The sequence below is a fragment of the Drosophila novamexicana genome, unplaced genomic scaffold (assembly GCF_003285875.2).
Source record: "Drosophila novamexicana strain 15010-1031.04,08,12 unplaced genomic scaffold, DnovRS2.1 tig00001753-arrow-arrow-pilon, whole genome shotgun sequence".
Classification (NCBI taxonomy): domain Eukaryota; kingdom Metazoa; phylum Arthropoda; class Insecta; order Diptera; family Drosophilidae; genus Drosophila; species Drosophila novamexicana.
The window spans coordinates 127,010-148,312 of NW_020824887.1; the positions used below are offsets into that span (position 1 = coordinate 127,010).

The 21,303-nt window shown below is 37.1% G+C and overlaps 1 protein-coding gene across 1 annotated transcript in view; it reads right to left on the bottom strand.

The window, feature by feature from the left end:
• Window positions 1–87: 87 nt before the first annotated feature.
• The window catches only part of LOC115768346 (allatostatin-A receptor), a 36,519-nt gene continuing 15,303 nt past the window's right edge, over window positions 88–21,303 (bottom strand). Inside the window, exons 2-9 of the mRNA XM_030712910.1 lie at window positions 17,702–17,891; window positions 17,553–17,648; window positions 16,061–16,211; window positions 6,562–6,680; window positions 3,178–3,253; window positions 1,378–1,533; window positions 539–647; window positions 88–442 (exon numbers count right to left, since the gene is read on the bottom strand). Of these exons, the coding sequence (XP_030568770.1) occupies window positions 543–647; window positions 1,378–1,533; window positions 3,178–3,253; window positions 6,562–6,680; window positions 16,061–16,211; window positions 17,553–17,648; window positions 17,702–17,891 (893 nt within the window). The 3' untranslated portion in view covers window positions 88–442; window positions 539–542. The remainder of the gene's footprint in view (window positions 443–538; window positions 648–1,377; window positions 1,534–3,177; window positions 3,254–6,561; window positions 6,681–16,060; window positions 16,212–17,552; window positions 17,649–17,701; window positions 17,892–21,303) is intronic.

Consider the following 21,303-nt stretch of genomic DNA (forward strand, 5'->3'; position numbering starts at 1 on the left):
ATTTTCTGTGAAAATATAATTCCAATTATATAGAACAATATTTTGTTGCACCAAAACAATATTTGCTTTTCTCTTCAAAATCCCTTGCTGTTCATTCAGAAGCTGTATTATACCTATTATTTTCATGTAAATATTTGTTAAGAAAAATACGTGTGAACAAATATTTAACAAACTGACGCCATGCCCGTATTCGCCCAACAGATTTTTCGGGTCGCGGATTAAACAACTATTTATTCGAGAAAAAAAAAACACGCTTAACTATCTAGTTAGGCAACGCCGAAAAAAAATAGTGTGTGAAATAATATAATGGGTATGCATTCATATGAAGTTACAATGTTTGTAATAACTGCAATAATTTTAGTTAAAAAGTGTCTAATGGAATTCTGTGGCCGCAATGCGCACAAATACACTATATATTTTCCAGAAATACCAAATGCAGACACTAAGAAAGAAAGATAGAGAGAGAGAGAGAGAGAGAGAGAGAGAGAGAGGGAGTATTAGTGAAATTTTGTTAATAGGTTAAGGTAATTTAACTTACCAGCTTACAGCATTTCTATGTTGGACGTGCCGTTGCCGGTCGCAGTTCTTGTGGTCTTTGTCATCTGCTGGTTGGTCACAATTGGCGGTGGGCTGCCGCACCAGACAACCTGTGAGGGAGCAAGATGTGCACAGTAACAATTATTCCAAGTATAGAATATAGTTGTAAGCCAACTATTTGAACAGCATTCACAACAATTGCCTACAGCTAAGATAATAATAGACGCTGCGATTCGAGCCAAGATCTTTGTTTAAAGATTTCCGAAATGAATGGGGATATCTTTTCTGTTGAATATTGCAGAGAGTGTAGTGTGGCTGAGTTTTAGAACAGGACGACGAACTGAGTCCACCGGAACCATGTCCGTTTTTTTTTGTGAAAGCGTCAAACTCGGAACTAGAGTCTCGAAATTTTAAATATATTCTACAATACCAAAATCATTTTACTTTGTTATCTTCTCCTAATTTCATAACATCAATATATATATTGTTTTTCAGACATGTTTCGTTAAGCATAACTCGAAACTTATAAAAGCTAAATTCTCGAATTTTGGTAAGTATATTGTCATATGATATACACATATGTACATATTTACACATATTAAATCATCGAATTTTGTATATAATATGGTCCTGGGTATCTCCTAGTTGGGCACTGCCGACATGAGCATCCCTATTAGTCAAAAAAAATATAATGGGAAGCCTGTTTACGCGATTATTGGACTGTAATGAAGTATTGCGCACATACAAAAAGAAATGACCTTATAACTCTTTATCTATATGCTATAAATGATACTAATGTCAAGATTGTTGCAACAATAATATAATAAAATGTTGCCTTACCTTGCGGAACGCCTTGCGAAAGTTGTCGGACAAAAAGGCGTAGAGTATGGGATTGATGCAAGAGTTCGTATAGGCCAGCACATGGGATATTATTTGTATGATGACAGTTAGATGTGTGCCTCCGTACATGTTGAGCGCCTTCAGCACCAGTATAACCTGCAACATGCCCCAATTTGTGGCAATCAATGTATTATACATATGTCAATTTGTGCATGCCATTAGTTTCTGTTCTCCATATCAATCACAGTCGCTGCTATTTCCGTTTCCGACTCCATCTCTGCCCGTGTGCATGCGAGTGTGTGCGTTTGTGCGTGTGTGTTTTATTTGGTCTCAGTGTGATTTGTAATTTGTATATTGCATTTGCAATTTGTAAGCGCATTGATTTTATGCAAACAAAAATATCAGCTGCGTCTTGGCATATTCAACATTCGAGCAAATAATTGCAACCATTTGCTAAGCGGAAATGTCAATTTACTGCCTAATGACGTCTATAACTAAGCCGAGTATGTTCGAGTTTTCGCATTTTGTATCGACTATTTACCCAGGTCTTGTCTTTCGTTCCGGTTTTCTATTTCTGTTTGTCCCACAGCCGCAGCAGCTGGAGCTTTTATTTTTAAGTGTGCGACCTTAAATGTCAATGACACTTGCTGTCATTTTTGTTTTTTGTTTTTTTTTTTTTTTAATATGAAATTAAAATTATGCTGTTTTGTCATATTTTGCATTGTAAATTGTGCTGGCTCTTAATTAAAAATTAATTTATTTGCGTACAGCATTAAAGAGTTTATTGATCCACTTTATAAATACTTTTGCGTGTTGTCACACTGCATTCATTTGTTCTTATATTTTTTCTACATCGCTCCATTTATGGAATATACATATGTAGCTTCAGAAGCGGATTAAAGCTTTACGGTAACCTCTGAATGCGGATATGTGTTGAGAAAATGAACTTGCCAGACGAAAGCTTTAAGTGGAAAGCTGGACTAAATGTACTCGTTTGACTGTAACATTTTTAGCCAAGCACATTTGTGGCGATTTACGCCCATTAAAGCTTTAGATGAAATAGTATTCGAGCTTTTAAAGCACCAAAATGCAGATGCAGCTTAAAGCTTTTATTTGGAAATCAAATACTTTTAAACTAAATTTCTTGCTAGGCGTCGCCTGTTCTAAATATAAAAGCTTTTAACAAATACATGTGATATTATAAAAATTAAATTAAGCTTTATTAAGCCAAAATCAAGAAACTATATGATCAAGCATCTATGAATCTCAAAAGCACCTAACTTAAAACAAAAGTGTTAATAAATTATATTTGATTAATATTTATTTATAAAAAAAGCTATTTAAACTTAATATATATTAAACAAAAGTGTGAAAGCTTTCTAGGTCACAGTTAGATTTCAGCAACATTAGATGAATATGTTTAGTAGATTATTAAAAGCTCACCCAAAGCTTCAAGTTTTTCACCTGTTTTGCCATTAAGCACATTAAAGCTTTTAACAAAAGTATTGATAATTATTTAATCCGCTTGCTTGTAACTGTACTTTAATAACATAAGCAGTAAATTGAAGCTGTAAGCATTAATTAAAGTAAAGTGCATTTAAAATTGGCAAATATTTTTATGAAAATGGTTGTAAGGCTTTCAGCTGATCTTTAGTGCTACTTGCAGCCAGTGTCATTGGTGTTTTCACTGCAATAATTTTAACTCAATCTGCTAACTGGTTTCCGTTTTAAGGGATAAACTCAAAGTGATTGCATATATGAAGCAGTTGGTGGTATAAAAGGTTTAATAGGATTACTTACGTGTATGGGCAGCCAACAGATGGCAAAGGCCAAAACCACAACAACAACCATACGTGTAACGCGTCGCTTGCCTTTGCTGCAAGTGTAAGGATATAAATGAGAAAAGCATATATAATATAAGCCGGCATTGGTCTATTTTGAAAATATAAACAAGTTAAATAAAATAAATATTACTGCAGTTGAGTTGGTATACACAATCTAATTTATGAACTCAGGCATTGCCAGCTCCAGCCTTTTGCGCCAAGTGCCAACGCCAAATGCACAAACGCGTCACGCGGCGTATGCGCAATTTGCATATGCATTCGATGTATTGCGCGCGTGCTTCTGTATGTGCGTGTGTGTGCGTGTGCGTGCGAGTAGGTATATACAAATACTCATTTAGAAACACCCACCACCCACACCCACGCACAAATGTACAATCAAATGCTGGGTGTGTGGAAGCAATGCAGGCATAATGCGGAATTGGATTTTTGATTTGCTGCAACAAAGTGTCACATCACGCATACGCAGCATGTGGCGCGTTTTAAAGTTGAAAGTCGTGAGAGTTCTCTAGTTGGAAGAGGTACGACTAGGCCCCAAGTGGCATTAAATTATTCTGCCAAGTAAATCTGGTTAATACAAGTGTTATTTTGAGGAACTTAATCAGTAAAAGGAACCACTAGCTATGCATATATACAGTGAAGGCTATATTTTTAAGATTTTGGGTAGAGCAGGAAGGGGTTCTGCTAAAATCAAATATTCCTGCTCAGAATGGCAAGTTTACGGTGTGTTGATTTTGTGGAGAGACAGACAAGACTAGATTAACTCTGTTTGTCACCATGATCAAAATTATATATCTTGAAATTCATTTAAAACGTATTCACACATTTCCAGAAAATGTAAACTAATTTTCAAAGATCTAACAACGAAATTTATGAAATCCATTCACATCTGCGGTAAATTGGCGGAAAACTGAAGTAATCTGCTTATCATCCAATCGGCTTTAACAACATTTCCAAAGATCCTTGTGAAAATTAATTTGAAACGTGCTTCACACTTTTTTTTTTTAAATTCGCGCCTCTTGGATTATAAATGGGGGCACGGTTATAAGGGGAAGCTTTATATTAAGTACTAACTTAAAACTAAATGAATACATGTATCAGCGGCTTTGGAAATTTGGGGGAAAATTGCAACAGGCTTTAAACACATTTTCAGAGATCTTTGTCAAAATGTATTTAATATGTTTTTCGCAAATTCCAACGCTCTTGGGTGGGCAGTGCGGTTAAATGAATGAAAGTTTATTTTTCCATTATGAGATTCTCCCCACAGTTGATTCCTACATTTGTTTCTTAAAACGACATACTGCCAGCCATTTTTGTATATTTAGTTCAGGATAAGACGGTATTTATTTTGCTACAGCGGGAATTGGGTGAAAAGTAATATCTAAGATTTGGAGCATTAAATATGCCATGGGCAAGCCCAGTAAATGGTTTTACTAAAAAAACAACTTAATTGTGGCTAGGGCTTGTACACTTTATGGGTTCGGAAATGCCCCCTTCTGACTACTACCTATGTTTGCAATCAACCATTATACCCTTTTGTCCAATTCTAATGGGCGAAGCATATCAAAACGCAATTTGGATTGCCGAACGCGACTCGCAAAGTCAAAATATTTGTTTACACAACACCCATTATTTTGTGTATTCTTCTTTTATGGTATCGTTCACTTGATTTTCAGCCAGCTACTTTTTAAACTTCCTGGCTGTCAATTAATATTTCAGGTTAAATAACTCTTTGATTGAGGGTAACTCTAAAATTGAGCCGTGTTTGTGTACATTAGCAGCAAATGCATATTTGGTTAGATCAATTAGCCTTATATTGGCACTGGTTCGTTTTTATTACGTCATCTGCCCATTAAAAATGAGTAAATAAGGCATATCAAAGTTGTGTTACCTAACTGATTTTTTGTAAATGTTTAAAAGCGTTTAGTTAGGGAATTGTTGGCTGTTATAAGATTTTGTTCGATATGTGCGCACATTTCTCTTTACCCTATAAATCTCTTCAAGCATACGAGGAATTTAAGGTTTATTTATATTCCATCTTTATGCCCTTAAAATGTCCAAAGTGATTGGACAATAAATGCAGAAGTTATTCAAGGCCGAATTTTTCACAGTGCAGAGACTAAGAAGAAGCACTGAAGTTGCCTAAGTGAACAACTTGCAGTTTCTGTGTTTCTCTGTGTATTTGTATTGCGTGTATGTATGTATGCATGCATGTATGTTATCGTCTAAACATTATGTTACGGCAGGTTCAATACCCTAGTCAGGGTGTCCAAAACAATTGCTAGCTAGATATAATAAAAATGTGAAACAAATTTATGTAGCAATATCTAAGAAAGCTAAGCTAAGAAAGTAGATGCTTCTGCGCAGATTTTTATCTAGATTTAGCTGAATCTGTCGCATTTTAGATGTAAATACTCTCCATACTCTCTCTAGCACAATAAGTATACCTAAATATATACAACGTGGTCGTATACTTTAAAGTTAAAGCGAATGATTCGAAATGAGCGATATAGATCGAGCTTACTGAATTATATAGAGTTCTGATTATATACAGATCGAAAGAAACCCTCGGGAAGAATTTCTATTCTCCGTTCAGTTGTACTCATACCCCGTTTAGCTTTTATTGTGGGTACAGGGTATGCTTCTTGTTCAGATATGACTTTTTACCTACAACATTTCAAAGAGTCGTTTTTATGACATTTTTGTGACAACATTCGAGCAAAAAAGTTGCGCTGATATAAACCTTTTTTCTCGTTGAGATTGAAAAACGGTTTTTATGAGAGTTTTTCGCTGCGAGATCAGAACTCATAAATTAGTGAGAAATGCTATTCACAAAGTTATAAGGGTAATAAAGACAATAAAGGCTAAAATTTCGGGTGCTCAAGCTTCAATTAATTATTTACAAGTTTAACAGTTTTTACAGTGTCTAACTAAAGTGTATTTATAATTGGATGTGTATAGGAAAAATTTTATGAGTGAATGGCAACAGTTGGGCGTTAGAGTTGGCAAGGTATATAATAATCAAGAGAGAGAGAGAGCAAGAGAGAGGGAGAGTGTGTACTTAAAAATTTATGAGCAACGCCCACGAAATTCTATTCGGTGTTTACTCGATGGAATGCCTAAGCGTAAGAAAAGAGCATTCATCATGTCGAATGGAGCAGGTGCAGCTGCCGCCATGTGTTTCCTTTCGTGTGTGTGAAGTAAAGAACAAAGAAAACAACGTGCCTTTTGGCTCGTTATTTCAATTCCAATGCCAAACCCAAGCATGAAGCCTCTCTTTTAGCGTTTTCTGCACAGCGACACGTGGCGTATGCGTAATATTTGTATGCCTATCTTAACTCACCGAGACTCGGCCGATGGCTTGCAGCCGGGCGCACTTTTCCACAATCGTGCCAGCATGCCCATATATAGAAAGCAAATCAGTGTCAATGGGGCCACATACGATGACAGGAAGAATGAAACCTGCAAAGAAAAGCAAAAGGAAATGCGTCAGTGGACAATAATCAAACAATGCTTCAATAAAAATTTTAAAACTATGTTTAACACAGCGTACGCTCTTTCATGTCTGCTTTAAAGCAAGGGCTGGGGACGGGGGGTCTGTTACAAATTTGCAAAGTATTTTACTCGTTTACGGCAAATGCGAGCAGTTGATGTGGCTGTTAAATAGTTAATAAAAGTACCTGGAAGTTGGAAACAAGTTGAGGTGGAAATATTTGCGTAATTGTTTTTCAGAATTGAAATGTTTGGATATGCATAGGCTTATGTGCAGCTTATTTCAATGCCTGAGGTGCAAATTAATTACTTCGCTTTGAGTTAAGTTACTCAGATGTATATAGAGATTGTTCAAATTGTCGGTTCATAGATTCGGCTAGCTAATCTAGCCTACACCGCAATCGAAATATATTTTTTCAAATATTCAAAAAATTAAAAAAAATCATTTGGTTCAAAACTGGCCCAAAACAATGGTTTTTTGCACATTTTACATGCACTAGCATAAAAAAGTTGCAAAGCTCTTCATCTGTCTTTCAAATGAGTCTATAATTACGACGTGAGTGCATGCAGATTAACATATGGCATGACCGGAAAATGTAGGGAAATACATATATGAATTTTATATGCATGACATCGTAATCTATAAACATTATAAAAAAAATGTTACATAACTCATAGCATTACCTTATATTAAGCATATTGCTTTCAAATTAAATCATTAATTTTTTTTATGAATTTAAGGTTTTACATGTGCAAGTATGCATGTGTTAGGCATATATGTATGTATACGTGTATGTATGCATGTATGTATGCATGTATATATGCATGTATGTATGAATGTATGTATGAATGTATGAATGCATGTATGTATGCATGTATGTATGCATGTATGTATGCATGTATGTATGCATGTATGTATGCATGTATGTATGCATGTATGTATGCATGTATGTATGCATGTATGTATGCATGTATGTATGCATGTATGTAGGCAGCTATGCATACTTGTATGTATTTTGTACGTGCATGTATTTATGTGGGAATGCATGCTTGTATGTATATATACAGTTATGTCTGCGACGTAAGGGTGCAATTAGATGAGGCTAAAAAATCCTCAAAACGGGCAAAAAAATAGGTGCATGACGCTGGCATATGAACATGTAGGGACGGCCAAGCTCCACACTGACCTTCCAGTTCATACTCGAATCTTCTTCTCTATCAATATGTCGTGAGTTAATTATCCAATGCAGGGTTACATGTGATAAATGAGTATAATATTACCAAACGAGCGGAAATATTATACTCGCATGTTTATTTTAACTGAGTACAAGCACGACAACTTTTGGTTTTATTTCCGAATCCTACATACGGCATGCATATGAGTGCTATGGTTGCTCGACGTAAGGAGCTTGTAGGGCACTTAATATTTATTTTACTAATTATTGTAAAATTATTTTCTCTGTCCAAATGGATCATAAAGGATATATACATTCAATTTAGAGCTTTCATATTTTCACATCAACACTCCCCTTTTTCCCAGAAGAGGTAGATTTCGATTCCACCAGCTAGGCAAAAGGAATTAAAGCCAGTGACACGTTATTTTTAACTGTTTCCCACAAAAGTTGCAATTCAGAGTTAAAACACAAAAGCATTTAAATGTCATTTTTTTGCCCCAAAAATGCTCTTTAAAAATAAACTTTCCACAATGAAAGGCATCAGCTTGCAGGGTACAGAGTATCGTCCGAGTCGAGGACTTTGTTGTTTTCATTTGCTGTTTCCTTTCCTCTTTGTGTGTGTCTTGCCGAAAACAAAATAAACACTCCTTCGAATGTTAATTTTCCACGGGGAATCACTCGCAAATAACTTAATATAATAAATTTAAAAGGACAATTCCAAGAAAAAGCAGCTGGCGACAGTTGGACACAAGCAGCGGCCACGCTCAACCTCAAATGCTCCTCCCTATCCCTGCTTGCTGTTGCCATCTGCTGCCATGTCAGCGGCTTTTGTTTTTGCATTGGAAATTGCCAAAAGCACTGACCCGTAATGCTGGCCAGATACTATACACCGGATGCCAGACACCACGCTGTGAATGCTTGGGACTGGGCCCAACCTGGTCTCCTCTAGCTGCTGCCATTTCATTCTAATCCTAGTAGACACTAATATCGCTCAAAATATTCTGTTCCTACTTCAGCTGTTGTCAAACGAATTCTTGCGTAATCTTTCGGCTGCAGGGGCGCTTTATATGGGCCTCTAATCAATTGCAAAAAGTAGAATTATATAGAAGATAAGCCGAAAAATGGGCTGTGTTTTGTACTACAATTGAGTTCTAGACATAAGTTTGACAAGATGACGGCTCAATCTGTGGAAATGGCATTAAATTATGCTATTTAGCAAATCCAGTTAATTCAAGAGTATTTTACAACAAATTATTTAGTAAAAGCAAATACTTAAATTACATATTTGGAGTGAAAGTTTTCATAGCCGAATGCTCATTGTGGTTGTATTTCTATCCGGCTATGGGATAAATCCGATTATGAGAGATGCATGCTTACGGTAGAGGTAAAATATGTAAATATTAAATATGAAATTCAACTTCAACTCTTCGCAATTTCACGCACCGACAAGTAGGAACTTATAAACAGATCTTGAATATTTCAATTTGTTCGCTCTTTCCCCCGAAAATTAAAATAAACTATTTTTTTCATTAGAGGTATAGCGTTGCAGTGCAGTCAGGTGATAAAATAACACAAAATATCCAAACATAAAATAATAAATATAGATAACCGATATTGCATGGATTCGGTATTGATAAGTATTTTTGACGATTATACGGTATTAAGCTGTTTATGTGCCATTTGCAGCATACCAAAAGTATAACTATTGCTGCATTCAGCGTACGTGTGTTGTCGGAACTGTGGCAGGTCTTGGCTGGTGACCTGCAATCGTTGAATCGGGCATAATATAACTCATTTGAGGCGCGATAAGTTTCAAGTGGCTTCGAGGCTTCCATAAACCAGCTAGCCAAGTGTAAATACATAAAAGGGTGGAGGGGCCGGGTCGGTTATGTGGAAAGCAATAAAACACACTCAAGAGAAGGTTGGGGAAACTTTTTTTTGGTTTTGGTTTTGGTTAAGGGTCCGGGGGTGGGTGTGGGTGTGGATCCGGGACTGGAGCTTGATTGTGAATCTCAATGAAATGCTTAACCAATACAAAAATGCACAAAGGTGGGCAAATGTAATGAATCGGAAAACGGAAAAACCAGATGAAACGAGGCTAAAGGAAATCGCGCATGGCACAATTGTTAATAATCACAGACACGACCCAACCAACAACCCACAAGACAGCCTGCTTCTGTGGATCGGAATGGCGGCGGGGGACCATCCCATTCATTCATATGGCAAAATGGCCGACAGCGCCGGAATTGAAATCACTTTGGTTGTATTACGCGCCATGGCCAATGAACATGTCCCGTGATATCGGCGACAGTCGTCGTCGTCAACGTAATCTGCACTGACATTTGCGCCTGTAAGGAGCAGCCAGGATGTTGATATGATGCGGGTGCCAACCCATCCGCGACCCTAAGGGCCACGCCGTCAGTCTAACAGAGTTATTGTGAGGAAAAAAATAAGCAAAATGTTGGCAATATTGCGATTGTTTTGCATTCCTGACGTATTAATTAAAGAATAAATTGCAAAGGACATTATTTGCAAGGGCAATGTCAGGGCCGTCTGATGACGATTACGATAACGATGACAATGATGATCAAGTTAATGCTAGTAGGTAAATGATGTTATTTACGACCCACTGCGCACACAATGAATAACACGTATCACACATATCCCATTGACCCATTGTATAACTCGTTATTTGATCTTCCTTCTCTTACACAATATTAAACTGCAGTTGTATATTTAGCAAAGTATCTTATTTTGTAGGGGAGCATTATTGTATTGAGTATTGAGAAGAAGAAACAACAAAAGCTGCTTCGAGGCGAAAACTGGGTGAAAATCTCGCACGTTAGTGAAGAGCGAAAAAAGATTGAACAAATTGCAGTTTTTAATTTGTTGTTTATAAAATATTGACGCAACGAATAACACGTATCACACATATCCTCGTGACCCGTTGTATAACTCGTTATTTGATCTTCCTTCTCTTACACAATATTAAATTGCAGTTGTATATTTAGCAAAGTATCTTATTTTTTAGGGGAGCATTATTGCATTGTGTATTGAGAAATGTTTTTCTTTTATTTAAGGTAACTTTATATTTTAAGAGTAATTAAAAAGTATTACGTTGATATTACTTCAAATAGTGACTCAATCGGCAATAGGCGAAAAACTGTTCCACTACCCACGCTTCGCAACCGATAAATATTGAAAATATAGTAAAATTTTTACGAGATTTTACTCAGCTCTGTTAAGGCTTAACACCCGTAGTTTTAGCTATAAAGACGTTTCCTTTACTCTCTTACAACTTGTGCCAAATATGAGAAAACTATTGGAGCTTTAATGTCAATGTTGAATGTGTGTCCCGGAAAAACTGGGCCAATAATGCGCGTGAGGGGATCGCGAACTCAAGTTGATTAATTTGGCTGAGTGACAGCAGGCGCGACAGTTTCTATGGTGTTGCTATATGGCTAAATCCCAGGCGCAATTTGAGCACGCCAAATATTAACGAGTCGGTCCGGTCCCCAATGCCACACACTCTGCACACCCTGCACACTACCCCGCCATCGTCTGGTTGGTCCTCGTATATCATATGGCATACACTTCAGTTTATGGCTTTTTATTAGGCGGCTCATAAAGTTTAAAGGCGCGTAGAAAAAGTTTAGCCTACAAGTTTTCTCGTCTACTTTCAACTTGTGTCTATGACAGAAACATCCGGAATATGTGCCCTCCAATCAACCCCTCCCATCACAGAGGCAAACCTTAGGCCATTCTATTTCACAATGTAGTTAAATTTCATTGCATGTATCTCTATCTGAGGCAATTGTATCTGTAGCTGTTGTAGCTATGGCTAAAAATTCGGAAGTAGCCCATTGAGGAGACGAAGTTTTATGCCGTTTCAAACTTTATAGATAGTTATGGCCTCACATGAATTCATTGTACTATATGCATGTTATATGGTCTATCATCTGAAGTGTTTAGCATCATAAATTCCTAAAAGGAATGTAGGGCAACATCCTTAAATTTGCGCTTATCATTTGGCTAGGCAATTAGTTTCATTTTGTTTCATCGACGAACCGACTAGGGCAGCTGAGAACTTTTTATGCAAAGTTTTCTATTTATTTTTCAACTCATCAAATGCAGAAATGTTGCTTTAAATTTATGCTGGCAGCGTAACTAGCACACAAATTTTGGTTTTAAAAAAAGCTTTGTCTTTACTGGAAACTTTCGAAAAATATTTAGTTTATAATACTCATCAAAGAGCTGAATGAAAAAAATGCTTATTTAATATGAATTTAAGATCGTTAACGAGTGTTTTGCACCTAAAACCAAGATTCCGAGTCCAAGGATTTATTTTACGTTAATTCTTTTAAATGCAAACTTTTTAATTCAATTGAGTGTGCTGGAAAATGGGTAACAAATAGTGTTTGCAATAAATGAAATGAAAAGCACTTAAGCCTTGACCAACACACTACCGCAACTTCAAGAACGAATAACTTTAAGAGCTGGAGTAAACTAAACTTGGAATAAAGTAGAGCCACCGAGCTCTGTGGTCCTGCATGCCACACGGGGCAGATTCGAGGCGTGTTTTTGCTTTTGTTTTAGCCTTGTTGTTTTATTTTATTATTTATTTACGATGACAACAGTTTCCCCTGTACTCATAAAATAGCTTAAAAGGGTATGCGTTGATTTCAGAAGGTTTAGGTACTTTTCAATATGGATCTACATTCACAAAACTTTCCTTGCTCCCCTGAGCTCTAAAAAATATCTATTGCCAGCTTCTGACTATAGAAGAATTTTATAAATATACACATGTAGGTTACTAAAAGGGCTACTCAGATTAGGTATATTTCACTCCGCAGGAGCTTGGCGGAACTATAGGGAACTTTCATTAGGGTATTTCCCAGTCGGGCACTCTCGACAAGAACATTCTTGCTTTTGTTTTTCTGTACATGTGAAGTGCTAGTTGAATGTTGCTCGCATATTTTTGTTGTGTTTTTCTATTCTTTTTTGTTTTTGTTTATTTTTTTTTGTGATGCGTTTAGGCGTCAAAAGTTTGATCCATTTTTATGTGCGGGCGAGCCATAAATTGAAACGCCAAATTTGCCAGCGAAATGCTCAACTGTTTGTCAACAGAAAACAACAACAAAGTATTGAAACATGGCAATGACATTTGGGGGTCCAGGCCAAATAAACAGCAAAACCAAATAAAAGACCCAACCATGGCACAAGTTTGGCGGCCATATCAAGCGGACAGCGGATATGTGAAGTCGCACTTGTAATACCCTTTATATTGCGCTTTCATGTCCCAGTTGACTTGGAGGGTATCTCATTCACATTTTCCTATCAAATAATTTGTAAGCCGAAATAGCTTTGACATTATAAATTCCTGTTTAGCAACAAGAAGCGATACGATTTCTGTTTTGCCTATATCTACTTACAGGGTGTTCCATAGTCGAAATTTCCTACTTGTCGCCAAAGTAATTGTGATTTATATGCTATGCTAGACGGCACAACATATCGACCCGGCTTCACATTTCCTTTCTAGGCCCGTGCCTGTCCTTGCCAATGTCAGCGAATGGAGCTGTGTAAATTGCTCTATGAGTAGCATTAGACGCGAGCTCCACAAGTGCATATATTAGCACGGGGTGTTCGAATATAGGCACATGGTCACACACGCGCGCTCACACACACACACGCACGCACGCACACTCAGACAAATAGGCGAACAACTGCAGTTAGTGGGTTATCATTGTTGTTGTGATGATGTTTGTGTTGAACGACAACATTGGCCACAAGTGCGGGTTGCTTCGCCACATCCTTCCGGCTTGAAATTGCTGTGACACGCCATGCTGTTGTTCTCGTCCACGTTAGATGTCGCACTCCACGATTTGCACACCTTGTTGCTTGCTGGGCCAAGGTGCTAAGAGCTCTCCGTGAATGCCTGAATGCGCCCTCCAAGCATGGACGTAGTTTGTCAAAGCAAACATTTTAACTGGAGAAGTAGCTCTTAAAGCTAAATTGGGCATTGAATTCTTTTAGAGCAGTATGAGAAATATTTGAGAAATAAAATTATAAAAATATATAATAAACGTAAATAGGGCTAGAAATCAATTTGGAAGCACGCAGAAGAGCACCAAGATTTATATGCAACTGAAAGCGTATAGAAGCAATATAGATCGCATCATATTTTCGGAACGATACTCGAGGAGATTTAAAATATTTTTTTTTGTAAAAATATTTAAATTGGGGCTTACCTAAAACGTATTAAATAATGTTAAATATCAAAAAAAAAAAAAAAAAACATAACCACAAACCGGCAACCTTTTTATATTTTAGTCTTAAAAACATATTTTGAAAACAAAATTATGTGTTCTGTTAAAAATAATAGAAAACATATATCTACATAAGTATATTTGCAATTTCGGGGTTTTCTTTAGACCTACAGCAGAATGGAGTTAAGTAATAAACTTATCGAATCGAGCTTAATTATGGGACACATTAAAATACGAAGTCCATGTGAATTGCATTGCTATTGACTATAAATGTTAGATTATGGATAATAGATACTACTTATAAATTTGGCTTACATACAAATTAATAGACAATTGTGGCGAAAAGCCGGCCGCAGATCTCTTGAATTTCATTCGTATTAAATTCATTCAAATTTAAAAGGTGCGCAGGAAAAATGTTGCTTAACAAAATCATCATTTGGGGAAACTTTTCCGCGATGTGAAAGACCGCTTCTCTTGCTGCACGAAGATTGCTTTGTATACAGTTTGTTTTCCCTTGGCACTGGTGAAATGCAACTTAATTGCAAAATATACACTACAATTTGGCTCTCCCTTGGAGGGAATGCCAGCATTATTAAGTTGTACATTGGCTTCGACGCCATTGTCTGTCTCTAACGCCGGCTTTGGATGCCAGCTGCTAGCTCATGCTGAATGTATGTACATACATATAAGGACTGGGACTGCTGTCTGGTCTGCATGTCTGAGTGTCTGTTGCTAAACAACAACAATGTGTTCTTGGCTGTGTGTGACTGTGTTAGCACAGTGGCTCAAGTTTCAATCAAAGCATTTTACAAAATTGTCACAAATGCTGAAATTTGATACTTGCTTAGGAATTGCACTTAGTTTATTTTTGTTTTGTAGATAGAAATGCTTTAAAATATTAATGTCTTATACTTATTTAAACCGCAAGCCGGCTTAAGATCGAAATTCTAAGTTTTTTATAATTATTTTTTTAATCTAACCATATTTGGTTAATGCGATTAAGCAGAACTTAAGATTAGCCTAAGATGGCAGACCACGCCCCAAGTTCAAGAATGTCGAAACCGTCACGAACCGCACCGAAAGGAGCTGGTTTGAACCTTAAGCCGACTAACCGAGTAAATTTATAAAGGTAACTACCAAACTTCTAAGGAACTTCACTCAAATATTTTCATATTTGTATCTCAAGCGATTAACACAGTACACGTAAGGCACAAGTTGGACTATCAATTCTTCGCACAATGAGGATTCCAAGTCCAGGCTAGAGTCTGTATGTAGTATGGTATAGTAGCTACTGCTATTAAAGTTAGTTATTTTGAACTCTTAAAACTTTACTCTATAATTTGTTATAAAATAATTTAGCATATGGGCTAATGTCATCAGATGAAATGCGGCTGATTAAGAATGCCAGTTGCACAGTGCAGCTGGTTACATGCTTCTGTGACTCTGACAGGGCTCCAATCCTGGCGGAACGCTGTCAGCGCGACGTCGTTGTCCCTGTCGTGTTTGTCACTCCGCGCTGAGCACTGTGTGTGTGCGTGTGTGTTTGTGGGTGCAGTGAGTGTGGTAAGTAGCAAATATATTGCAAGCTACTTTCAAGCACTGGAAAATATGAGTTTACGCCAACAATAAGCAATATATATGCATGTATACACGATGTATTGTATGGAAATTGTGTCTGCTTTTGGAGTAGACGTCACTTATGTCGCCATTCTGCAATTTCACGCAATTTCCGTGTGTAGAGCCGCGAGCTAGTGACAAATTTGGCGGCGAGGCATGAATAATGCTCACATATTAATCAGAGAGCGGGACAGGCTCGAGCGACGGAGTGGAGGAGGGGTGTTAGCGCGACGTAGTGGGAGCCGCACCCAGATTAGAGGCCACAAAGCGTGCAATCAATTGCTTGACTTACCTGAAAGCCAACCAGGCTCCAGACCTCCTCCTCGGTGGAGAAAACGCAGGCGGTGCCCGCACGTCCATGATACTGATAGATCCGTACCGAGTGGGCCAGGGCTACGGGTATAGCAGTCGTCACAATTGTTATCCAGGCGCACATAATAGCGCTGCGTGCAAAAAATGAAAATAAAAAAAAAATAAACAAAATAAACAGCAGAAAAAATGAATTCAAATGGGTTAGATAATTGGCAGCCATTTGAACGTCTGTTTTTTATTTGCATGTTCCTGTCAAGCTTAGCATGCAATTTAATTTAATTTTTTAATTCAATTAAATGTCAAGAAATTCGATTTTTTTCTGACATGTTTATCGAAGCTGTTTATTAACCTGGCGGTTAATCTAACTGGAAAATATTACACATGAAAATAGTATACTTATGGCACACAGCACTAATTAATAGTTAAACATACAATTGGAAGCCTTGGCTCGTTGAATAAAAATATACAAAAATAAACGTAATAGTACAAAATATTAAAAATATAAAATATAAAAATAACAAGTAAGAGGTTCTAGTCGGGAGCTCCCGACTAGGGGATACCCTGAACCCTCTTCTTCCAACATCAAATGCATATATATATTCTTTTTTAGAAGCTATAGCTCTTATTATTTACCAAAAGTGCCCAAAAAACAGGATATTGATATCGATTTTTATCGATTGCTCGGAAAAGGAGTAAGTTATCGGTTATCGGAAACAAACTCGATCTGCGCAGGCACTAGGAGCACCTACATCTAAAATTTCAAGACAGACGGACGGACGGAAAGACGGACAGACAGACAGACGGACATGGCTAGATCGACTCGGCTATTGGTGCTGATAAAGAATATATATACTTTATGGGGTCGGAGATGCTTCCTTCTGTCTGTTACATCCATTTGGATTTTGCACAAATACAATATACCCTTATACCCATTAAAAATGGGTAAAAAAATATATTTATTCTACAAAATTAAGAGTAAGTATAAAACAAATTTTAGTAATTAAATAAATAATTATTTCAAGAATTTAAAAATTTAAAGTCTATTTGTTAAAGATATTGAAAAGACTTTAAATTTTACCGAAGAAAACAAATACAAATTTCAAGCTAAAATCAATTTATAAAAAAAAAATCAATCCAATCGTTGAATATGCTTCGTAGTTTAAGTGTTCTTAAACTCACCCTCATACATCTATCAAATACATTCAAATGTGTGTTCTTTTGTGGATTAAGTTGAGTCGAATCCCAGTTTCGATATGAAGATTTATTATTTGAAAAGCACATACGCTCAACATTGTGCCATGTACTCAAAGTGATAAGTGTACACACTACTAAACTACAGCCGTGTGCTAAGCCAAAGAGCACCCAAAGCAACTCGAGCCAACTTGTGGCCCAAACTAAGCCATTGGCCAAACACGAACTAATTGACGTAATTACAGTCACTATCAGAACAAGTGTAGAGTATTGTTACTTACAGAGTGGCGTTACGTTCGGTGCGGAGGGACATGCTTGTGACGGGATGCACGACGGCCAGGAAGCGATCGAAGGACATCAGGACGAGGGTGTAGACACTGTAACGCAGCACGATGTTACACTGGCCATATTAAGCTTTCAGCAAACTCACCTGCAGTGGCATGTTACCACAATCATATACTGCACGAATTTGCACCACAAATTGCCAAATGGCCACTCCGGCAGCACATAGTCGGTGGCCGTGAACGGCACGCAGAAGATGACGAAGAGTATGTCCGAGACGGCCAGGTTTATAATCAATAGGTTTGTGGTTGAGCGCATTTGTTGGTTAACGACCACCACTAAACGACATGTAGGGAAATGTATGCAGAGAGAAACAATGAAACAATGTTGGGTGGGTGTGGGGGGTAGGTGAAAAGTTCATTAGTTTGATATTTGGTATTTCCATGTTCCAATATGTATAGGATTAATTATTACTTCGATAATATTATGATACCCTAGCTGAGGATTTACGTATATTAAGCGAGGTATTTTGGACTTTGATTCATTCTGACCAGAAGATATATATATATATATATATATACAAATAATATAGAAATAACTAGCACATCTGATATCTATTTGCCTGCGAGCAAAAATCAATTTTTAGAAGGAAATCTATATCATCAAGCAACTATGCGCGGATGTTCTAAAGGGTATTTCATGTTCTGCACATTAGAGTTAACGGCCCTTTTTGCAGAATATCAGCATCAGGTTCTTTGTTTGCATAGCCCGTAAGCCTTTCATTATGTTATTAGGTTATTTTGTTTCAGTTCTGATTGGCTTCCTTTATTTGCTATTATTATAATACTTTGGGTTGTTATATATTAATATGTGTTTAGCAATTAGCACCTCCTTTGTTTGCATTCGCATGAATGCTGAGCCTTTAATTATATTTGCATTAAACTTGAAATTCCCAATAGACCAAGTCAGAAAATTGCCTTGCTCACAAGTTGAGAAATTCCTAAGCTCTCCATTGTGCTGTGTGGTTATAGGTTTAATAAAAGTTCACTCTTTGTCTGTGGATAAAAATCAAATCAATTTAAATGCCAAGCTGGCTAAGAAAGTTTTGTTATAAATATATGTTTTGCTGCCATTCAAAATGGCGAGCTTTGCGTCTTTCGATAAATGTCAGCTACGAAGAGCAGGTGCTTAGTAAGGCAAATCAACTATACTATATACTCGCTTAGTTAGGCAAATCAACATTATGCTCTGTCATTAAATATGTGTTTCAATATTTCGCATTTGCAATAAAATATTAATATGAAAATGTAGTGGAATATGTCAAAATATGCTGTTCAAATTAGGAAATTGTGTGGAAAATAGTGAATCGCTAAAATCATATCCAAATATCCAAAGGCAAAACACACAGAATTTAACATAATTATTGATTGGACTATTTAATGTGTCCATTATAAAATTAATTTGGGTAATACCCAAGGTTTCATGAAAAACTTAACAGATAAAAATGACGAAGCAAATGCTCGTTGATATATTTTTAAAGTATTTTTAAACTATGGCAGAGAGTATTAGTATTCTTGATATAGACAGGTTCCTCTGTTTGTTGCTTTGCAAACTTTTCCCTCTTTGAAAACTATCCATTGTTGCGTCCTTAAAAACTTTACCAAATTTGCGATTAACCAGTTATACTATTTGTAAAATCCGATCAACATCGGATTACTAACTCGTATTGTATGGAAAGATTTTCTGTTTTTCAAGATATCTTAACCAAGCTAATATATTTGGAAAACCGTATTCATATATTATCACTTTATAGCTCTAACAGAAATAATTGTTTGGAAATGCGGTTCTTTCTTGTTATTGTTATCGATGTCATTCCTCAAAATATTCGATAGTTTTGCTGCACTTAATGCTAGATAATCTTAATCAGTTAGATAACACAAACAGATCTGAGTTTGGGTTCTAGCTTGTGGATAATTTGAATGGGATAATATGTCTCCTATTTTATGGGCCATTCAGCAGCTGTTCCTCTTGAACTTTCTTATCTCAGCTCCAACTTTAAACAACATAATATTAAATATCTTACAACTATTTTAACTTGCTTTTTAATAGCAGTACACAAGGCAACACTCTCTGCAGCGACACAAGCCAATTCTGAGCTGATCTGTGACCCCAGACAACTTTCTTGGCTGAAAGAACTGTATCTTCGCCGCCCAACGCCCAAGTTTTCCTGCCAATTACGCGCAGAAAGATGAAACTCAAAGCGACTGTAGCTGGACCTGGAGCTGGAGCAGGCTCCCGCATTGTTTCCAAGCAGGTCCTTGTTAACTTCTTTGTTGTTGCTCTTCCTTTGCTCTTCGATGCTCCCTTGTTGCTGTTGTTGCTACACAATTTGCTTGAGCGGCAGCGGCGACAGACGAAAGCCACTTGCAATTAGCCAAACAATTTATGTTTCTCTGTTGAAAAGTAGCGCAGCGGGTGAATTCTATAGAGCCTTCAGGGGGTTGGGTTGGGGGCGGTTGAGTTGTATTGTCACTGTCACAACAAAAGTGGCCTCTAGTCGCGTGCAAGTGTGGTGGGGCACATGCATGATTTGAACGCTTCAATGGATTGATGGGGCACGCTGCCAACAAAATAGCAAACGATGGTGTGTGTCTATGTTTGCGTGTGTGTGTGTGTGTCTGAAGGGACTGTAGGTCACTAAAAGTGCAGCGTGGCGAGCAATTTTTGGTAAAAGGAAATTTTCGCCATGCGAAGCTACATATAGAAAATGAAGCGGCTTATACCCTGTACTTTCGTGTCACAAGAAGACTTGTTGTATACTAAGAATCGCAGTGAAAAGTCGATATTGTGGCACAGCTGTTCTATAGATAGTTTCAAGGGGCGCTGGTTTCAGATATATGTGAAATCTTTGAAATGCGTCACTAACATCAGACTGAACCCTATTGTTGAAGATGGATCTGAAGGTTGTACAGCGTTTCCTTAAGGCAGAGAATAAGACACGACTCTAGTTATTGAGCTCATCTTCTTAACATTGCCTATTTCAATCAATTGATTGTTTCGATCTGCTCACATGAAATTCCTATCTGATTAAGTTCTATCATGAAATTCATGATTCATCCGCCGCTTGTTTGAAATTCTTTCATTATCAGGGTTACGGATGTGACGGCGGCGACATTATTGAAGCGCTTTGCAGTTGAGAATAAGAATTGTATGATCCTTAATTCACTTACTATTCAACTATCGGACACCATTTTCATATTATAGTTTCAAAATTGCATCCGGTAAGCTTAAATTTAAATAACAATTTTATTAAAAACAAATAATATCTGTCATATTATTGAATTCAGGAGATAAAACTACATAACATAAATAATTAATAACAAAAATAATATAGCCACAGCATTATCCATCCAGCATTAACTACAAGGTAACTCAAAATCGTGCACTCTCGAAGCGAGAACATTTACTTGTTATACGTATTTGTTGCTGATGTTTGACTTGTTGTTTGTTGTTTGCTGCCGCTGTTCGTGTTGCTGCTGCCGCAAATCAATTTCCTTTGAAACATATTTAGCACAGGATGTCGAGCGGCAGGAGGTGGGAGTAGGGAAAAATAAATAAAAAATGACAGCAACAGCAACAGCAAACAGCAAAAAGTGGCAATAACAGCAACAGAGAAGTCACAAAATTCGAACAATAAATATAAGTTGCCTTGGTTTGTCTTGGGGCCAAATGGCCGCGTGTGCCACATGA